The sequence below is a fragment of the Electrona antarctica genome, assembly GCF_951216825.1.
Source record: "Electrona antarctica genome assembly, chromosome: 20".
Lineage (NCBI taxonomy): Eukaryota > Metazoa > Chordata > Actinopteri > Myctophiformes > Myctophidae > Electrona > Electrona antarctica.
The window spans coordinates 22,830,480-22,848,453 of NC_136801.1; the positions used below are offsets into that span (position 1 = coordinate 22,830,480).

General features: G+C 45.1%; 1 protein-coding gene across 1 annotated transcript; it reads left to right on the plus strand.

Moving 5' to 3' along the window:
- Positions 1 to 895: 895 nt before the first annotated feature.
- On the plus strand, positions 896 to 12,405 carry LOC306913019 (transmembrane protein 88-like; the record flags this gene model as incomplete). Its single annotated transcript, XM_079489516.1, has 3 exons — positions 896 to 1,002; positions 7,454 to 7,912; positions 12,112 to 12,405. Exons 2-3 carry the CDS (start codon positions 7,460 to 7,462, stop codon positions 12,403 to 12,405), a joined length of 747 nt encoding a protein of 248 aa, XP_079345642.1. The 5' UTR covers positions 896 to 1,002; positions 7,454 to 7,459.
- Between the last annotated feature and the right edge of the window lie 5,569 nt (positions 12,406 to 17,974).

Below are 17,974 nucleotides of genomic sequence, written 5' to 3' on the forward strand. Positions count from 1 at the left end.
GCCCCGCTGCATGCTCCCTATTCTGTACTTAAAATAAACACAATACATTTTTGTCTGCCTCGATCCGCAACCCCCTCCCCACGTCCGTGTGCATTTCTTTTCTGAACCTCAAGTTGTTATCAGGCATTGCTGCTGCCTCATGCCATGCAGCCAGCCCCCAACAGACACCCAGCCTCCCCCTGAACATGGGAGGGCTGTTGAGGGGGAGCAGCATGTTCTGACTGTGGGCCTAGTTGGGGAGGGGATGGCAAGTTATGGGGGGGGAGCATGAGCAGGAGGGGTCGAAAAAAGTGTAAAGTGGGAGTGGAGAGAGGGGAATAGACCGACCCCCCCCCCCCCCCCCTCTACATCAAACGGAGGGGGGTGACAGAAGGAATGGGTATACCTCTAAAGAGAAACAGCAGAGCTGATGAGACTCGAGTTGTGTTTTGGGCTGGTTTATAACTTAGAGGCGGCATCGTTTCGCCTCACACCACCACCAGAGCACCACCAGCGACTTGGAGAGAAAGCCGCGGCCTGCCTGACACACTGCAGGGGACTCCCATCAGTTCACAGGCTGACAACAACACCCCGCCGGGGAGAGAGCGGGAGAGGAGAGCTGCAGGACATACCACCGACATACCATCGCTACAGATAAGTCAGTGGCAAGGAACCCCTCAAACCCACCGCCACCGCACGCCCACCCACCCCACACTGACACCTCGCCCCCCCCCCCCCCCCCCCCCCCCCCCCCCCCCCCCCTCCCTCCCTCCCAGCACCGCATGAGGACGAACACCAGGAGAAGAGTGAAGAGAGAGCTGGCCAACAAAACCAAGAATTAAAGATTGGGGGGGGTTTGAGGGGGGAGAAATCCTCCACTTTCACTCATCTACTTTGACAAAAATCTAGTCTGACACAAGCTGCCCAGCTTGCAACTTTAGGAGAGAGAGAGAGAGAGCAAAGGAAAGCACGGCCAATCTGGAGGGGGAACAGCAAGATAGCGCCTGGGCCCCACACCACAATGTGAGTAAAGACATGTGCAGCTGCATAACTTCAGATGCATTCAATTTACATGTATAGGCTATACTAGCATTCAAATTAAGCTGCTGCATGAGCTTTCAATGCAACCGGTTGTAAGTCAGAGAGTCTTTGCACCACAGTAAACATAAACAACTTAAAGCCTAGCCTAGGTATACTGCTTCTATTTTTTTGACTTTTTTGTCTCTATTTTTGCCAGTCTATTCTTTCCTTTTACGCAGTACCAGTATAGGGATGTGAGGGTTGTGTGGTTAATCTTTTGACAGTGTAAGATTGGTCCCCGCGTGGAAAATAGAGAAGAAGACATATGAGGCATCCGAGACCTGCCCAATGAATGCAGCTCCCTTGTTCTCAAGACAATAGAATAATATAACAATAGAAACATATTAATAACTGTTGCGGGACTCCCTGATTATAGACTATAGCATGACGTAAGATAGTAAAGTTGTAGTAATGACTGTGTGACCATATTGTATCCACATTATGCTTGCGGTACAAATACAACTGCATGCAGCGTCCATGCATGCACGAATGTCCAGGTTTGGGACAAACAAAGAGTGTGACGCCATGTGTTATTCAGTCAATGCAATTCAGAGAATAACAAGAACAGTTAGTGGAGGCTGGGCGGAACGGACCGATGTATTTTCAGCACGAAGGGGCACAATGAGTCATTTTTACACACATGCGCACGCGCACACGCACACACACACACACACACACACACACACACGCGCGCGCGCGCACATACGCATACGCGCACACACACGCACACACACACAGGCGCACAGGCGCGTGCACATAGGCCTGTGACCTTCCACCTAAGAAACAACACTTCAAAACAAAACAATGGGAGAGAGATGCGGACTGTAAAACGGCACTCAGGCGACAGACAATATCTGAAATAAATGTCTTCCGCCGACACAGCAGTCAATATATGTGTATGCACATGTGTGGTGTGTGTGGAGTGTGTGGGTGCGTGCGTGTGTGCGTGTGTGCACGTGCGTGTGTGTGCGTGTGTGCACGTGCGTGTGCATGCTCTTGTTAATTTATTTGTCAAGCAAACACAGCAATCACAAAATGACACAACGTATATAGATAAAAGTCAAATTGCATTTCTCCTTAGCTGATTTCTGGGTCCCCCAGGGGTCTGTACTGTCTTGGCCTCCTCCTTGCAATTTGACTTTTATCTATTCATGTTGTGTCAGTTTGTGATTGGCGTGTTTACTTGACAAATACATAAACAAGAGCATTTTATTACACTCACCACAGGGGAGTAGTTTGTATCTTGTAATAACTTGGCAGAGAGACATAATGGGTTGTATTGGCAGGAACCGGTGCTTGCATGCAGGGGGTCAGTTCTGGCAGCCATGGTGTTTACAGAGCTGATTGGCAGGAGGCTATAGTTAGGATCAGAGTAATCTAGTAAGAGAGTGGCGACACTAGCGTTGAATCCCATTGTAACAATTGAATGCGGAAGTGCTCATTCTATCTCAATGGGATATAGTTCCAATGTTTGGAACTATAGCCCACAGGCACCCGCTTTGCAGCGAGATCAAAGCGTGTCGCCACTCTCTTACTAGATTACTCTGGTTAGAATGTCAGCCTGATGGGACGAAGAGCTGAAACTTGCACTGGTTCTGGACACCAGTGCATTTTTATGGGTCCCTCTATTTTTCGTTGACTACATTTCATTTTTTTAATTATTTTCATTTCAAAACATTTCCCAAAATGCATTTCCATGAAAACAAATTAAATGATTTTGTCCCCCAGTAATTTCATGAAGAAATCAACTGAAAGTCTTAAGAAATACCATGAATTAGGAAACAAATGTTTAAAGAAGTTGTGGAAAATATCGCCGATCTACAAGCTTGCAACGTGTCGCTTCGCGCCGCGTTGTGAACTTGTAGATCTGCTATAGTGTGGGACCCCCCCGGCCCGGGTCAACACCTAATCTCTCTTTTGAGGCAAGGGCTAAAAAAGTTTGGGAACCTGCACTGCTCTAGTGGGACTGCATGTCTGCTTGTTTGACTGACTGTCCCCACATGCCACTGAGATAAAGAAAGAGTTATGTCATGTCCATTCAGGCCAATACGTTTACAGCAGTGCTTTTCAACCCTTTTCATATCAAGGCCTATTATTGTCATCACCAGGCCGAAGGCATGGGGAGAGAGTATGTTTTGCACTCCGTCTGTGTGTCCGTCCGTGTGTGTGTCCGTCCCTGTGATATGTGTGTGTCCGTCCGTCCGTCTGTGTACAGCTAATCTCCTGTACCGTTAACCCGGTTATTTTCCAGAACGGACTGTTAGCGCCACCAGGAGGCCGACTTTTGAAAAACACATTGTTTGATATTACTCCTCCAGATTCTGTCCAAAAATCCCGCAAATCTTTCCACGCTATCTCTATAGTCCGATATTTCATATTCCATCCTAATTGGCTAACATTGGCTTTCAAATTTGGCCCGTTTTGAACAAAAAGCCTCAAATCATGAGCGTGCAGCGTGCAATTTACGTGAAATCTTTCTGTCCTACTATAGGCTGAGGAACAAAATGCCTCAAATCATCCTATTGCCATCCAAGGCGCACCGAGGGGCACTTCATCTAGTTTATTCTGCATTTGAGCCACACGGACCACGATTCAACGCGGACTGACCTCATGCTTCCTCTATGTATGAGGAGTCCATGCTGCTTCTTTTCACCTGACAGGGGGGAGTTTCCCGGGTGGGACGTATAGCGCGTGGAAGGAACACGTTATTCCGACCAGTTCCCAGGGGGAGGTATTTTAATGATGTAATTGTGCTTTTGGCATTGAACATTGGGAACATATGAATAAAAGCTACATTTCTGTTGCAGATATTATGAAAAAATAATTTAAATACTGCAGGCAGAAACCAACTATGTCCAAACTATTATCTTGTCAGGAAATACATAAACAAACAAACAAATAACACACATAAACAAACAAACAAACAAACAAACAAACAAACAAACAAACAAACAAACAAACAAGCAAATAAATAAATAAATAAATAAATAAATAAATAAATAAATAAATAAATAAATAAATAAATAAATAAATAAATAAATAAATAAATAAATAAATAAATAAATAAATACATACATACATACATACATACATACATACATAAATACATAAATAAGAACAACACAATACTGCCTCATCAAGGTTGGTATGGTGACTGGTATGGTGACATTGTCCAATACTTTATTGGACAATGTATATGACATTATTAGGACGTTTTTGACTTTGTCAAAAAACAGCTATATCGTCAAAGTTGGAGTTAGGTGGTTTGACCGACAGCTTGAGGATGCAGTTGAGTTAGGAGGTTTAGTCAGAAGCACTATTTAATTATTTTAATTGGTTCCACACTGACGTGAAGCACTGATTTATTAAAACTAATAAAAGCTGGCTTTTGCCCGACAGCAACGATATACAAAGAAATGACAATGACCGTTACTATAGTAATAATCAACATAAGTTATCTACTTCGGTATGTGTACTAAAATAATCATGATTATCTCGCATAATTTCAATCAGGTGGTTATATAATACTTGTGACATAGTGGAGGAGTTTATAGGGATATTTTGTGCCAATTCGTCTAAAAGCGCCACATTTTGCACATATATGTAACTCAGGGCATTCATGATTTAGCTAGGGACCAACGAGCCCTTCGGGTTCACCAATCCAGTAACAACCTATATAAGGCAAAATGTTGTCAATTTCATCATGCTTTGACGTGTCAAACTAGGGGGTTTACATGATTCTGAATCCATTCCAAGCATTAGTTTTGCACGAAAAACACTGATTGGGCTAAACATGGCCATAGTCGTCATCAGAAATGTGATGAGGTCACAAGTGGCTATGGCCGAATTTAGCCCAAGGAGTGTTTTTCGTGCAAAACTAATGCTTGGAATGGATTACAGACGTACACACGTATCGTACACACAGAGACTTGGTGCATGTATAGATAGATCTTGCCTCATATAGGTTGTTAATGGTGGCCATATGGATTTGGCCTGCTGTGACCCGGGTTACATCCTCCACTAACAAGCCTAGTCACACTGTGACACATGTTGCTGAGTGGGGCCTTTCTGTGTCATCTCTGGCAGCTGACCCGGGTCTATTGTTCAGAGATGTCCCGGGCTGGCAGGACCATGAACTGCCACATCTTGACCCCCCGGCCCGGGGAAGGAAACATATCGTTGTTATAGTCGTGCAGAAACCTCTTATTTCCATATATTATTATTATTTTTATGTTCTTATTTTTTTCATAAATTAACGTCCTAGGTGATCACACTAAAGCACCACATAAAATTATAAAAGTAGCAGATACGCAAGCTCGAAATGCGGCATGAAGCGACACACTTCGCGCTTGCAGATCTACTACTTTTCAAATTTGAATCCTGAAAAGTAACAGTTTTGGACATATTAGGTTTCCACCCGACAGAGACGATATCCTGTGTGCGACACAGCTGTGTACCAGCGACAAGCTGTTGTAATATTGAGTGTATATTCGAAACTACTTTAGCGCAGGAAAACACAGCTAGGAGCAGAATTTACGTGGTGACCATTTCCCTGAAGGAAATTGTGATGACATAACATCTGTATGCATCTGCGTGTTCGACGCGGTATTGTGGAAGAGAGAGATTGTAGCATGTAATGCAATTGACCACTTATACTTTACGTATACTTTACGTATACAGTTTACTTAAACGTATACTTTGTTGTGCGACAAATAGCGAGAATAGCTGATCTACATGCTCGCAATGTGACATGTAGTGGGCTTGCAGATTGGTTATTATCGCTATTTGATCACCATGCAGAGATGCCAGCCTTTGCCTTACTTGTCACTGTATTATTTGCATACACAGTGAATGAATCTGCATTTAACACAATGAGTGCCACCTGGTGGACAAAAAGTGTTGTGCAGGAGCCAAAGAAAAGCACACACCAAGAATATACATTCAGAAGGTTTATTCTCTACATCACAGGACAAACGTTTCGACTATCCAGCCTTCATCAGTGTGACCGAGAGCTACACTAAATCTAACAAGTGTACGACTTATTGATGACCGATATAGCAGCCACGGGCAGGGTGGAACCTTCTGTTTTCTGCACCCTCTCGTGCACCACATGCTCCCCCCCCCCCCACCCCCCACCCCGCAAGCATAAACAAACACGCGCACACACACACACACACACACACACACACACACACACACACACACACACACACACACACACACACACACACACACACACACACACACACACACACACACACACACACACACACACACGTGCAGGCTACACCCATATCACGTACGCACAAACACACTTTCATCTCTACTGCTATAGTGCTTGATCAAATACACTCAACACGGAAATTAGGGGGGCCCTTTCCCCCCCCCCCCCATGGCCAATCAGCTCTCAGATAACAAGATAAGCATCATCTTATAGACGGGCATCACAGTCTTTCCTGTCCGCGTAGATAAGACACGTATAACCTTCTCCTGAACCCGCCACCACCGGCGCTGAGGCCTTTGAACGCTGGACGGACGCAGCCTGATTGCTGCCAGTGTTGATTTTGTCGACTAAAACTAAGACGAAAAATGTTCGGAGACTACCTTTTTGCACTGACGAAAACTAAATGGAAACTAAATGAAAACTAAGCCATGATGACTAAGACTAAATATTCAGACAATTTCGTCAACAAATAAAAACTAGACTAAAATGTTAGGGACGAGTGGACAAGAGATCCACTATAAGTCATTTTACAATTAGTTGCTGAATAGCAGATCTACAAGCCCACAACTGGGACGCGTTGTGAGCTTGTAGATCGGCTATTTTCAGCAAGTGTAAAAACGTCATTACGACGGCATCAACGCCCTCCAAAATGCATTTTAGTCGACTAAATCAACTGTAGATTTTTTTTAAATCTCATGACATTTATAGCTCCTTATTGGTGCAGGCTATTGTTATTGCTATAGGCTCGGCCACTGCTCAGCTCTGACAGAGAGCGGTGGAAAAAGTACTCAATTGTTTTACTTAAAGTAAAAGTATCAATACTGCAATGTAGAACTACTCCGTTGCAAGTAAAAGTCTGGAATTCAACATTTACTTGAGTAAAAGTACAAAAGTATTGGTATGAAAATGTACTCCAACAGTAGAAAGTACTTGTTATGCAGAATGTCTGTTTTCAAATGTGTACTTTTTGAATAGCAGATTTACAAGCTCACAATGCGTCGCATCGCATATAGGGTTGAGCTATTTTGTATGATGTGACGTCCGTAGTAAAAAAAAAAAGTTAACTAACTAACTAACTAACTAACTAACTAACCAAAAACGTCTCTCAACCGGACCCAGGACCCCTGATTTTGACCACATCTCTCTCTCTCTCTCTCACACTCCATGCAGTTCGCCATGAGTATGTCAGGTACTCTGGAGCGGGGGGCTCACCACCAGGCCTTGGACCTCTCCGAGGAGCTCGGACCGCCGCACCCCCAACCACACCCCCACCAACACCAACCACACCACCAGCACGCCATCGACCACCACCACCACCAGCTGCACCACTCCAACTCCCTGGCCTCCACCACGGCCGCGGGTGGTGGCGGCGAGGGGGCGGCGGCGGCGGCACAGCGCGTGGTGGTGCCGCCCCCGTACTCGGCCGCCGAGAGCGGGGGCGGCTGCAGCAGCAGCGAGGCCCCGCTGGAGCTGCGCGGCTCGCTGGACTGCTGGGCGTGCTCGGTGCTGGTGACGGCCCAGAACCTGGTGATCGCCAGCCTCAACGCCTGCCTGGCTGGCGTGGTGTTCGGCAGCATCCTGACGCCCGCCATCGTCATGGTGGTGTTCGGCTTCATCTGCCACTCCACGGTAAGGACGCGCAGCACTCTATGGGTCTGGGCACACCTAAGATTCCATGCGCGGACAAAAGAAGCTGTCTTTTGCGTAATTTCCGGGTTTTTAGACAGCTGGTGGATGGAAATGAAGCTCGGCCAGATTCCCGGAAAAGCTTGCCCCAGCGGCATTCTGCCGCGTGGGTGGAGCTTCATTTCCATCCACCAGCTGTCTAAAAACCCGGAAATTACGCAAAAGACAGCTTCCTTTGGCCGCGCATGGAAGTTCAAGTGTGCCCAGGCTGTATTCCGGGCACTCTATTGCCTAAGCTGTAATTCTGGGCATTATACTCTCCTTCTGCCTATACCATTCCTTTCCCCTCCATCAGCCTGGCCAGGGGGAGTCAGTATAGAGACCTGGATTACTGCATGTTTTTTGTGAGGGTACCTACTACCTACTTACCTACCTTAAAAAATATATAAATAAATAAAACATTAAAACCGGGAAAGCATTTGTGTCATTTTAGATTTCTTTGGCCATATTCCAAAATAGCAGATCTACAATTTCATAGCACGTTGAAATTAAACAGGTTGAGAATCACTGCTAGAGCCGTCAAAATCTGTCCCTGGCATATATTTTTCAAATGGGGGTCTGCGGGCTCATTAGTGTCAATTTGGGGGTCCTTGACCTGAAAATATTTGGGAACCAAGGCCAGAAAGTTGTGTTTTGCCACTCAGTAGGTGTTCCCGCATAACTTCCTTGTATAATGATGATGTCAGGCGCATATTCCCTCTATACCCTACATACATATGTACTTTTGCAGCAACTCCCAGATTCATGCTCTTTAATATTCTATCTAGACTTTACCAGGGCTCTGACAGGCACAGAGGTATGAGATATGGTATGAGGTATGAGAGGTACACACTCCCCTGTCTCCAGGTGATGCGTGGTTGATGCTTTTATTTAGCCAGACTGTTATATCATCATATTCCTCCCAGACATGGCTCTCTATGCATGGCTGGCTTATATATGCTGCATTCACATGGGCAGATGCAAAGATGCAAAGTTGTAAAGATACAAAGATGCAAAGATACAGTACAAAGAGCAAAGATGCAGTACAAAGATGCAAAGATGCAACGATGCAAAGATACAATGCAAAATATGCAACGATGCATAGATACAATGCAAAAGATACAAAGATGCAAAGATTCACAGCATATTTTTCGCTTTGTATCTGAAGTTGAAGCCAGTTCAACTTATTTGTATCTTTGTATATTTTGCAGCTACAAACGTCGGATGTGCTATAGCTTCACGTCGTTTATTGAAAATGAATGCATGGATCTTTGTATCTGCCCACGCAGCATTTAGCCTCCAACGTGCCCCTACAATAAGAAATAGACACGCACGCACGCACAAACACACACACAATAACTATAAAGAATTACATCATTCATCATTTCGGCAGAACTCTATTAAACGTATGCGTGCACCTCCGATATATTCTTTTAACCCATTTAGACCTGAGGATGATTTATACAAATGCCTTCTAAATCCTGACAGTTTTCTGAGAAAACTGTCAGATGTTGATGTTTCTATATCAGTGCAAACATTTTTATGTCAAGGACCCCCAAATATGTAATCGGCTGCCGACCCCCATCTGAAAATATGTTGTTCCAGGGACTTTCCAGAAGCAAAGATTTGAGTTAAAATGTTCGTTCTGAAAGAATATATATATTCAAAGGTTTGCGCCACATTTTTATGATTTTTTTTGTCAACAGCTAAAGTATAACATAATGCTTGAAACACCAAAAGGGGTTCCCGCCCTGAACGGGTTTCAATCTCCTGGCAGTTATAGGCTTGGTGCCATCGCTGCTTCTACTTTCAAATCCCCTCCCCCCGACATGTGGGAGGAGGTATTGGGCAACAGCACTAGATGTGGATACTTAACACTGCATAAAAACACATTAACTCATGATTGAACCCAAATAACACTGATAAAAGATTCAACTCAAAATGTGGTGCGGTATCATTTACACTGTTTCCCCCAAGCAGTTTGATAGGCATTAGGCCATGGACCCATTTTGACACATACTGTACTTTGATAGCCTGCTTCTATATCTATATTTAAAAAAGAATCTCTGTGTTCCCCAGAACACTGTACAATTTAACTCTCAGACATAACTCAGGTGTCCATTTGGGCCAATATAAGGGCCCATATTTACACCAACATGTATCACCATTGGATGAGCATCAGCATTATACAGTGATTGAAAGTACCAGCTGAAAGGTTAAACTGATGAACAAATTAACGCATTATCAACCAATATTATATTATGATTGTGAAATGGACCATTCTGGACCATCCTCACATAAATCCAATTTTGCGGCATTTTAAACATGCACACACGCACGCACGCACGCAGCGACGTACGCACACACACATAAGAGAACCCACTCGCGCTGCATTTCTCTATGAATGTCCTGCGAGTCATCAGTCAGTCCTAACTTGAACGCAGCCATTTCAAATAGTTGCATGATCATACATGGCGCTTCAGACAGGCGTTTGGCTGGGAGGGTCTGTGAGCTTTCTGTAATCTGATAAGTGTGAGGGGAGAGAACCACAGGTCACAGGAGTCCAGATCCAGACGTCACAGCTGAAAACCTTATAGAGAGCTTGGTATTTAGGCTGAAGAACGAACATGGTTCGCACACACACACACACACACACACACACACACACACACACACACACACACACACACACACACACACACACACACACACACACACACACACACACACACACACACACACACACACACACACACACACACACAACCTACTTGACCTATTAATCAGCAAAAAAACAGATCTCAAACTCCTCCCAATAAGGCATTCTGGTTCACAGCCTCTGAACAGATCCACTCCTATCTACTGAGCGTCTTGTCTAATGACCTCACAGACCACAGTTCCCAGTGGTCCCCTCCTCCTCCCCTCGCACCAATTACAGCTCATGTGACACCAGCTTACAGGGGGATTAAGACCTCTTTAAAGTTTAAAAAGAAAAGGTGGTATGTGTGTGTGTGTGTGTGTGTGTGTGTGTGTGTGTGTGTGCGTGCGTGCGTGCGTGCGTGCGTGCGGTGGGGAGGTGGGTGTGGGGCGGGGGAAAGAAAGCTGAGAAAGAAAGGAATGGTTGAGCGTTTTCAGTGCCGTGCAGGGGAGCATTGATTGCATTCCCCCCCAACACACGCACACAAACACACATGCATACGCGCGCACGCACAAAATGTTGTTTGCAAACAAGCGGTTTCTTTGGCTGGGGGAGCCATGTCTGTGTCGTGGACACATTTTCATGAAAATATGAGGGTCACACACAACAGTAAGTAACAATGATATGAAAGCTCACAGAATAGCGATGCAAGGATTCATGTGATAAAAAAAGGCAAAAAAAAAGAACAAGCAGGCAACTGAAGAATCTAAGGCATGCAGGGTTTTATTCCAAATACACATCCATCACAGCGAAAACGATCCTTGCACTTTCTTACTCCCGCAAAAGTTTGCCTTTTACCATCTGGAACCACAAAAGTAGGCCCCATATGACGGAGTCAAAAGAAACACAGGCATACTTGTTTGAGTGAGTCTTATCTCTCGTCCCACCCTCTGACCCCCGCTCCCCGGCTTTCACTCCATTCCAATCTGACATCTGTGTTGTTGCAACCATCAATCTAAGCCAGTGGTTCTCAACCATTGGTCCGGGGACCACCAGTGGTCCTTGAATGGGGTTCCAGGTGGTCCCCAGCTAAATGATGGAGAGTTGTTGTAACCAAGTGGACCCTTTATAGATATTTAACTCTCGAGAGCTCTCAAAAAATGGAAAAATCCAATGACCCCCAGTCACAATTGTTCACATATTGTTACATACATGCCGAGCCATGAGGCCCATAGGGAAGGAGCCTATCTCCTGTTTCTGTAGCGTGAGGCAGCTTGATGTACAAGTACACCCCCTGGACATGACGCTAGTATATGTCACAGGGACTTACCCCCAATCCAACCCTTGATGCTGAGTGTCAAGCAGGGAGGCATTGCAGGGTCCCATTTTTAGAGTCTTTGGTTTGACCCGGCCGGGGATCGAACACCGACCTCCCAGTCTCAGGGCGGACACTCTAACCACAAGGCCACTGAGCTGGTAATATTGTTACATGCCTAATGGTTATCCCATGTCGTTGCTCCTCCAGGTGCGCCCGCATGGGACGTCCTCCTTCTGCTCGGACCTGCTGACGGACGGAGGCTGCGTGGCTCTGCTGGTGGTGGGCTTCCTGCTGGTCACCCCTCTGCTGGTGCTGGCGCTGGCCGCGTACTGCCGGCTGGCCCGCCACCTGCAGCTGGGCCTCTGCTTCATCCCCTACAGCCGGGCCGTCTACAAGAACCTCCCTGCCACGCGGCACCGCGGCCTGGCCGGCGCGGGCTGCTGCGGAGGAGGCGGGGAGGCCGCCGACAGCAGTGCCACCAAGGGCAAGGTCTGGGTTTGAGAGAACCCGCGTGGGTGGGGTGTGGTGGGGTGGGGGATAGACACAGTGGTTCTCAAACTTTTTTTTTTGTCCAGCTTTGAGGGTTTGTGTAAACACAAACATTGTTTTGCTACCGTTTCCTAAAAGGCCTCATTCACACTTGTGTCCTGTGTCTTGTGTCCTGTGTCTTCTTGTTGCATGGGGGGAGGGCAGAAGACAGCCATGCAACAAGGTTGTGTCATCAAACCATGTGACTCCCATTGGAAATGCATTGAGGCGGCCATGACACACAGAAGAGAGAAGACAAAGGACACAAGTGTGTCATGTCTTAGGTGTAAAATTGTGAATGAGGCCAAAGACTAGTTTTGAGGGTTTGTGCACCACCCAATTGTGTAAACACACAAACATTGATGACAAAAGTGTCAAAGGACGCACATTGTGATTGGCCAGAATGAGATGATGTATGATGATAAGAGTGCCACTCACTTAACATGCAGTGCGACTTTTTTTTAATTTCAAGGACCCCCCAGGTTTGGTTACAGCTCTGCTCCAGAGTGTTAGCACAGAGGGTCTTCAGACCACTTAGCTGAGAGAGAGCTGCAGCAGGGACTCCCATATTGGATTCATGTTAAATGTGGGGTTTTTTTCAGACATTTAACAACTTAAACCCTTGATAGCATTTTCTATTGACCTATCTGGTCAATAGAAAATGCGATTGACCAATATGTATAGTAACGCCCATAAGTAGCGTGCAAATCCCTTTGATTTCACGTTAGTACAATGTCAGAGTGACAGAACTGAAGGGTCCATTTGGTTTCTAACTATCAATCATCTTTGCTGGAGGCCCCATGTGGAACCCCTCTTAAGGGGAGAAGATGAGAGAGAAGTGGAGGAAAATTGGCCTGAAAAAGAATATGAACTGCCATAACATAATCATAGCCATACTACTTATATTGATCCCAAATGACTGGCCATGGGGTCTATTTTCACAATTCCACCTGTCATCAAGGCTCCCCAGCCCCCATAGCATAGAACGGAGTCCATAAATATGTGATTCTGAACCTTTTTCATCTCAAGCACAAGGTTATTCACAAATGGCTGAAGTGGTTCATGTATGTTTTGTAATAATAATCAAATTTTTCAAAGTATCTAGTAACTAAAGTTTTCAAATAAATACAGTGTTGTAGAAGTACAATACAGTATAGCATCCGAGGATGTAGTGAAGTAGAAGTAAAAGTATTGGAAATACTCCAGTAAAGTACAAATCTTTTTCATACTTATAGTTACTTTCCACCACTGCATGCATGTCTCACGTGTAGAGTTATACTTGTGGTTCTCAAACATCTTAACTTCAAGGACCTCCATAAGTCAATGGACCCGTACGGGTCAATTTGGTTCCATTTGTGCACTCGGACTTACATGTCTGTAACAGAGTTACAGACATGTAAGTGTCCATTTGGAACTCCCTCAAGAAACGCAGAGGGTCCCTGGACCCCACTTTGAGAGCCACTGTTGTATAGCGACGACGCCTTCGTTACAGAGTGGTCGAACATCTCACCTGCTGTGTTGTTTTCGTCGACTAAAACTAAGACGAAAAATGTTCGTCGACTACCTTTTTTCATTGACGAAAACGAAATGGAAACTAAATGAAAACTAAGCTACGATGACTAAAACTAAGACTAAATACAATTTCATCGACATATAAAAACCTAGACTACAATGTCAGGGACTAGTGGACAAGAGATCCAGTATAAGTGATTTTACACTTGGTTGCATGCTGAAAATAGACAATCTACAAGCTCACAACGCGCCGCAGCGCGACGCGTTGTGAGCTTGTAGATCGGCTATTTTCAGCAAGTGTAAAAACAGTCATTACGACAGCATTAAGGCCCGCCAAAATACATTAGATTTAGGTCGACTAAAATCTTATGATATTTAGTCGACTAAAACTAACACTAAAACATTCCAGGTGACTAAAATGTGACTGAAACTAAATGAAAACTATTGTTCTATGACTAAAACTAAAATCTAAATTTATTGCCAAAAACAACTGAGCACCGAGCTACATGTTCTCCTTTATGAAACACAGGAGACCATGTATAGAAAACAAAGCCACACCACACCTCACTAAGGTTGTATCGACACTGAACACAAAAACTTCTTTTGACATTAAAACATGAAGTTTGAACATGAATTTATTTGTATAGAGTACTTTTGTATACAGTCATCAGACTGTGGTTGCAATTCCTTGTGTATGTCCTTTTTACAAATAATAAAGTGTTTGGAATCTATTGGAGTTGTCTCCCATGCATGGTTGAATGAAGGTTGAATGCTACAGTTGATGGAAAATATTGCTATAAGGATGGGGGACTCCCTTTTCCCCAGGGGTTTTGCCTTGATTGTGTCTAAAAAACCCTGCCTGCTGTGATTGTGAATAAAATACGTGGAGCATTACAAAAGTGAGTTGCGAGCCTTTGCTTTTCTTCTAAAAAACCCTAACATTATATATGTCACACCGGGCCGCAGGGAAATCCAATCACAACTGCTGTATACACTAGTGGTTCTGAATCTTTTTGGACTCTGGGCAAGGAGCCAGCTTAGGTGGTTTGGGCATTTATAGTACCGTTGCCTCTCGATCGTCTCCCTGGGGAGGTCCTCGATGCACGTCCCACTGGGAGGAGACCCCGGCGCAGACCAAGTACCAGATGGGGGGATTACATTTCCAAACTGGTCTGGGAACGCCTCGGGATCCCCCAGGAGGAAGTTGCTAATGTTGCTCTGGAGAAGGGAAGGCTGGACATCTCTGCTGGAACTTTCACCTCCAACATCCGAAAAAAATGGGTTACAAAATCGAGGGATAAAAATTTAAAAAAAAAAGGAAATGATGGATGGAAATGAAGCTCCACCCACGCGGCAGAATGCCGCGTGGGTGGAGCTTCATTTCCATCCATCATTTCCTCTTTTTTTTTCACCCCTGTGTCAATTATCTAATGTGATCCTGGGCTCTCAACACACCCTCCGCCAACCTAGTCCCCATATATGGGGGACATGGGGAGAGCAACGGACTTGAACTCATGCTTCCTTCCTGCCTGAGTGTCCAAGTTGCTCCTTTACACGTGACAGAGGGGAGTTTCTCTGGTTGGACGTAGCGCGTGGAAGGAACACGTTATTCCAACCAGTTCCTTTCACCTCCATCAGGCGCCCCGGCTGGCCAGGGGGTGGCAGTTTGTTTAGAGACCAGGATTACTGCATGTTTTTGTGAGGGTACCTACCCTAGGGGACACAGGGAGAACATGCAAACTCCGCACAGAAAGGCCCTTTCGCCAACCCCGCCTCGGGTATGGGCACTGATGACGCGGAGGAGGAAACACGCCGCCAGCACCCACAGCACCCACAGCGCCCCGAGCGGGAATCGAACCCCGGACCTTCTAGCTGTGAGGCGACAGCACTACCAACTGTGCCACCGTGCATCATTTCATCATTTCCATCCCTTGCTTCGAGGTGATTGGTTGGAGAAGACTGGAGAAGGCTATTTAACATCTGTGAACACCTGTGGACCCTGGCAGTGCTGCACCCACAAACACACTTTGTGTCCTTTAGTATGTTTTGCATTAAAGCAATAAGCCACATGAGGTCTCAGGTTACCTAACCTCGCATCACCAGGCTTTCCACCTTGGAGGAAAGCCTGGTCTGTGTTACAAAGGTGCCGTATGATCCAGACGGGAGCGGATGATATCGTTACGTCATGTTGTAGTATTGTTTTGTAGTCATCAGGCAGGAAGAATCATCCGGAACTTCCTTTTCCCTCAAACCGGAAGAATAACAATACAAGCTCTCGTAGCCTGCAGCTGGTTTGAGGGAAAAGGAAGTTCCGGATGATTGTTGACTACAAAACAATACTACAACATGACGTAGCGATATCATCCACTCCCGACTGGATCACAAACCTGAAAAGGAATGCTGCCCAGGCTACAAGTTACCAGGTATTTTATAATAATAATACATTTTATTTATAAGGTGCCTTTCAGGGCACTCAAGGTACCGTACAGGTTAAAAACAGAACTAAGGCACAGCTTTATAATGGCTGAGAGGCGTAGTGAGACGCCTCTCAGTGTGTCTCCGACACTCTCAAAAAATACCCGGGACCTCGCGTGGTTTATTGCTTTTCTTAAACGGTTACAAACATGGCAATATTAAACATAAAAGCGCAACCAGGCCTCACTCCACTGTCAAATTTAGGATTGATTTTTTTAAATGTTGATAATTGCTTTTAAATCCCTCAATTGGCTGGCCCTCTTTACCTGGCTGAACTTGTTGAACACCATAAGCCTGTTAAGCCTCTCATTATTGACCCCCCCAAAAACGGCCGTGGCTGACCCTAGGCTCTGGAATATATAGCCCACATATATTTCCCACTGACTGAAAAGTGGCCTACATAGACAGCCTAGTTAGTATAATTGTCAGACTAGTACAAATGCCCCACAGGTCTTCACCAGGGCAGGGCAGGTTGTGGCCTCCTGGTGGCGCTATAATAGGCCAATGTGAAAAGGGTGCCATTTCTTCTTACGGACGGACGGACGGACGGAGGGACACACGCACACGCACGCACGCACACACACACACACACACACACACACACACACACACACACACACACACACACACACACACACACACACACACACACACACACACACACACACAAACACACACACACACACACACACACACACACACACACACACACACACACACACACACACACACACACACACACACACACACACACACGGACGGAGTGCAAAACATACTCTAACTTTCTAATAGACAGAAATCCTGATCATAGGACCTGAGACCATCCAGGCTGAAATACAGCAGTCCTTGGCTATAACGGCCAATTACCCGAAGACTTCAAATAATTTAGGGGTTATTTTTGATCACCAATTGAATTTCGAACCACAGGTTAAAAAGGTCGTCCAAACTTGTTTCTTCCAACTGAGAAACATCTCTAAGATTAAGTGCTTATTAACTTCACAGGATCTTGAAAAACTTATCCATGCTTTTATTTCATCCCGCTTGGATTACTGTAATTCATTGTTCACCACCCTGAGTCGCTCCTCAATACATCGTCTCCAGCTTGTGCAAAATGCCGCTGCGAGACTGTTAACAAATACACACAGAAGGTTGCATATTACACCTGTGCTCGCCGCCTTACACTGGTTACCAATTGACTCCAGAATTGTTTTTAAAATTGTATTAATTACTTATAAATCCCTCTATGGGCTGGGACCAATATATTTAACTGAGCTACTCCACCCTAAGCTAAATACGAGACAACTTAGGTCTTCTGATAAAGGCCTTCTGATTATCCCTGCTACCAAGCAGAACTAAAGGTGATCGAGCCTTCTCCTCCATAGCACCTACTCTGTGGAACGAGTTACCTCTTAACTTGAAAAATGCAGAGTCAGTTGATACTTACTAAAAAGCTGCTAAAAACACATTTGTATCGTAAATATTTTGGTTAATAGTTTTGTTCTGCTTGTATATATTTCCATGTATTGTTTTTGTTGCTTTGTTTATTATTGTTATT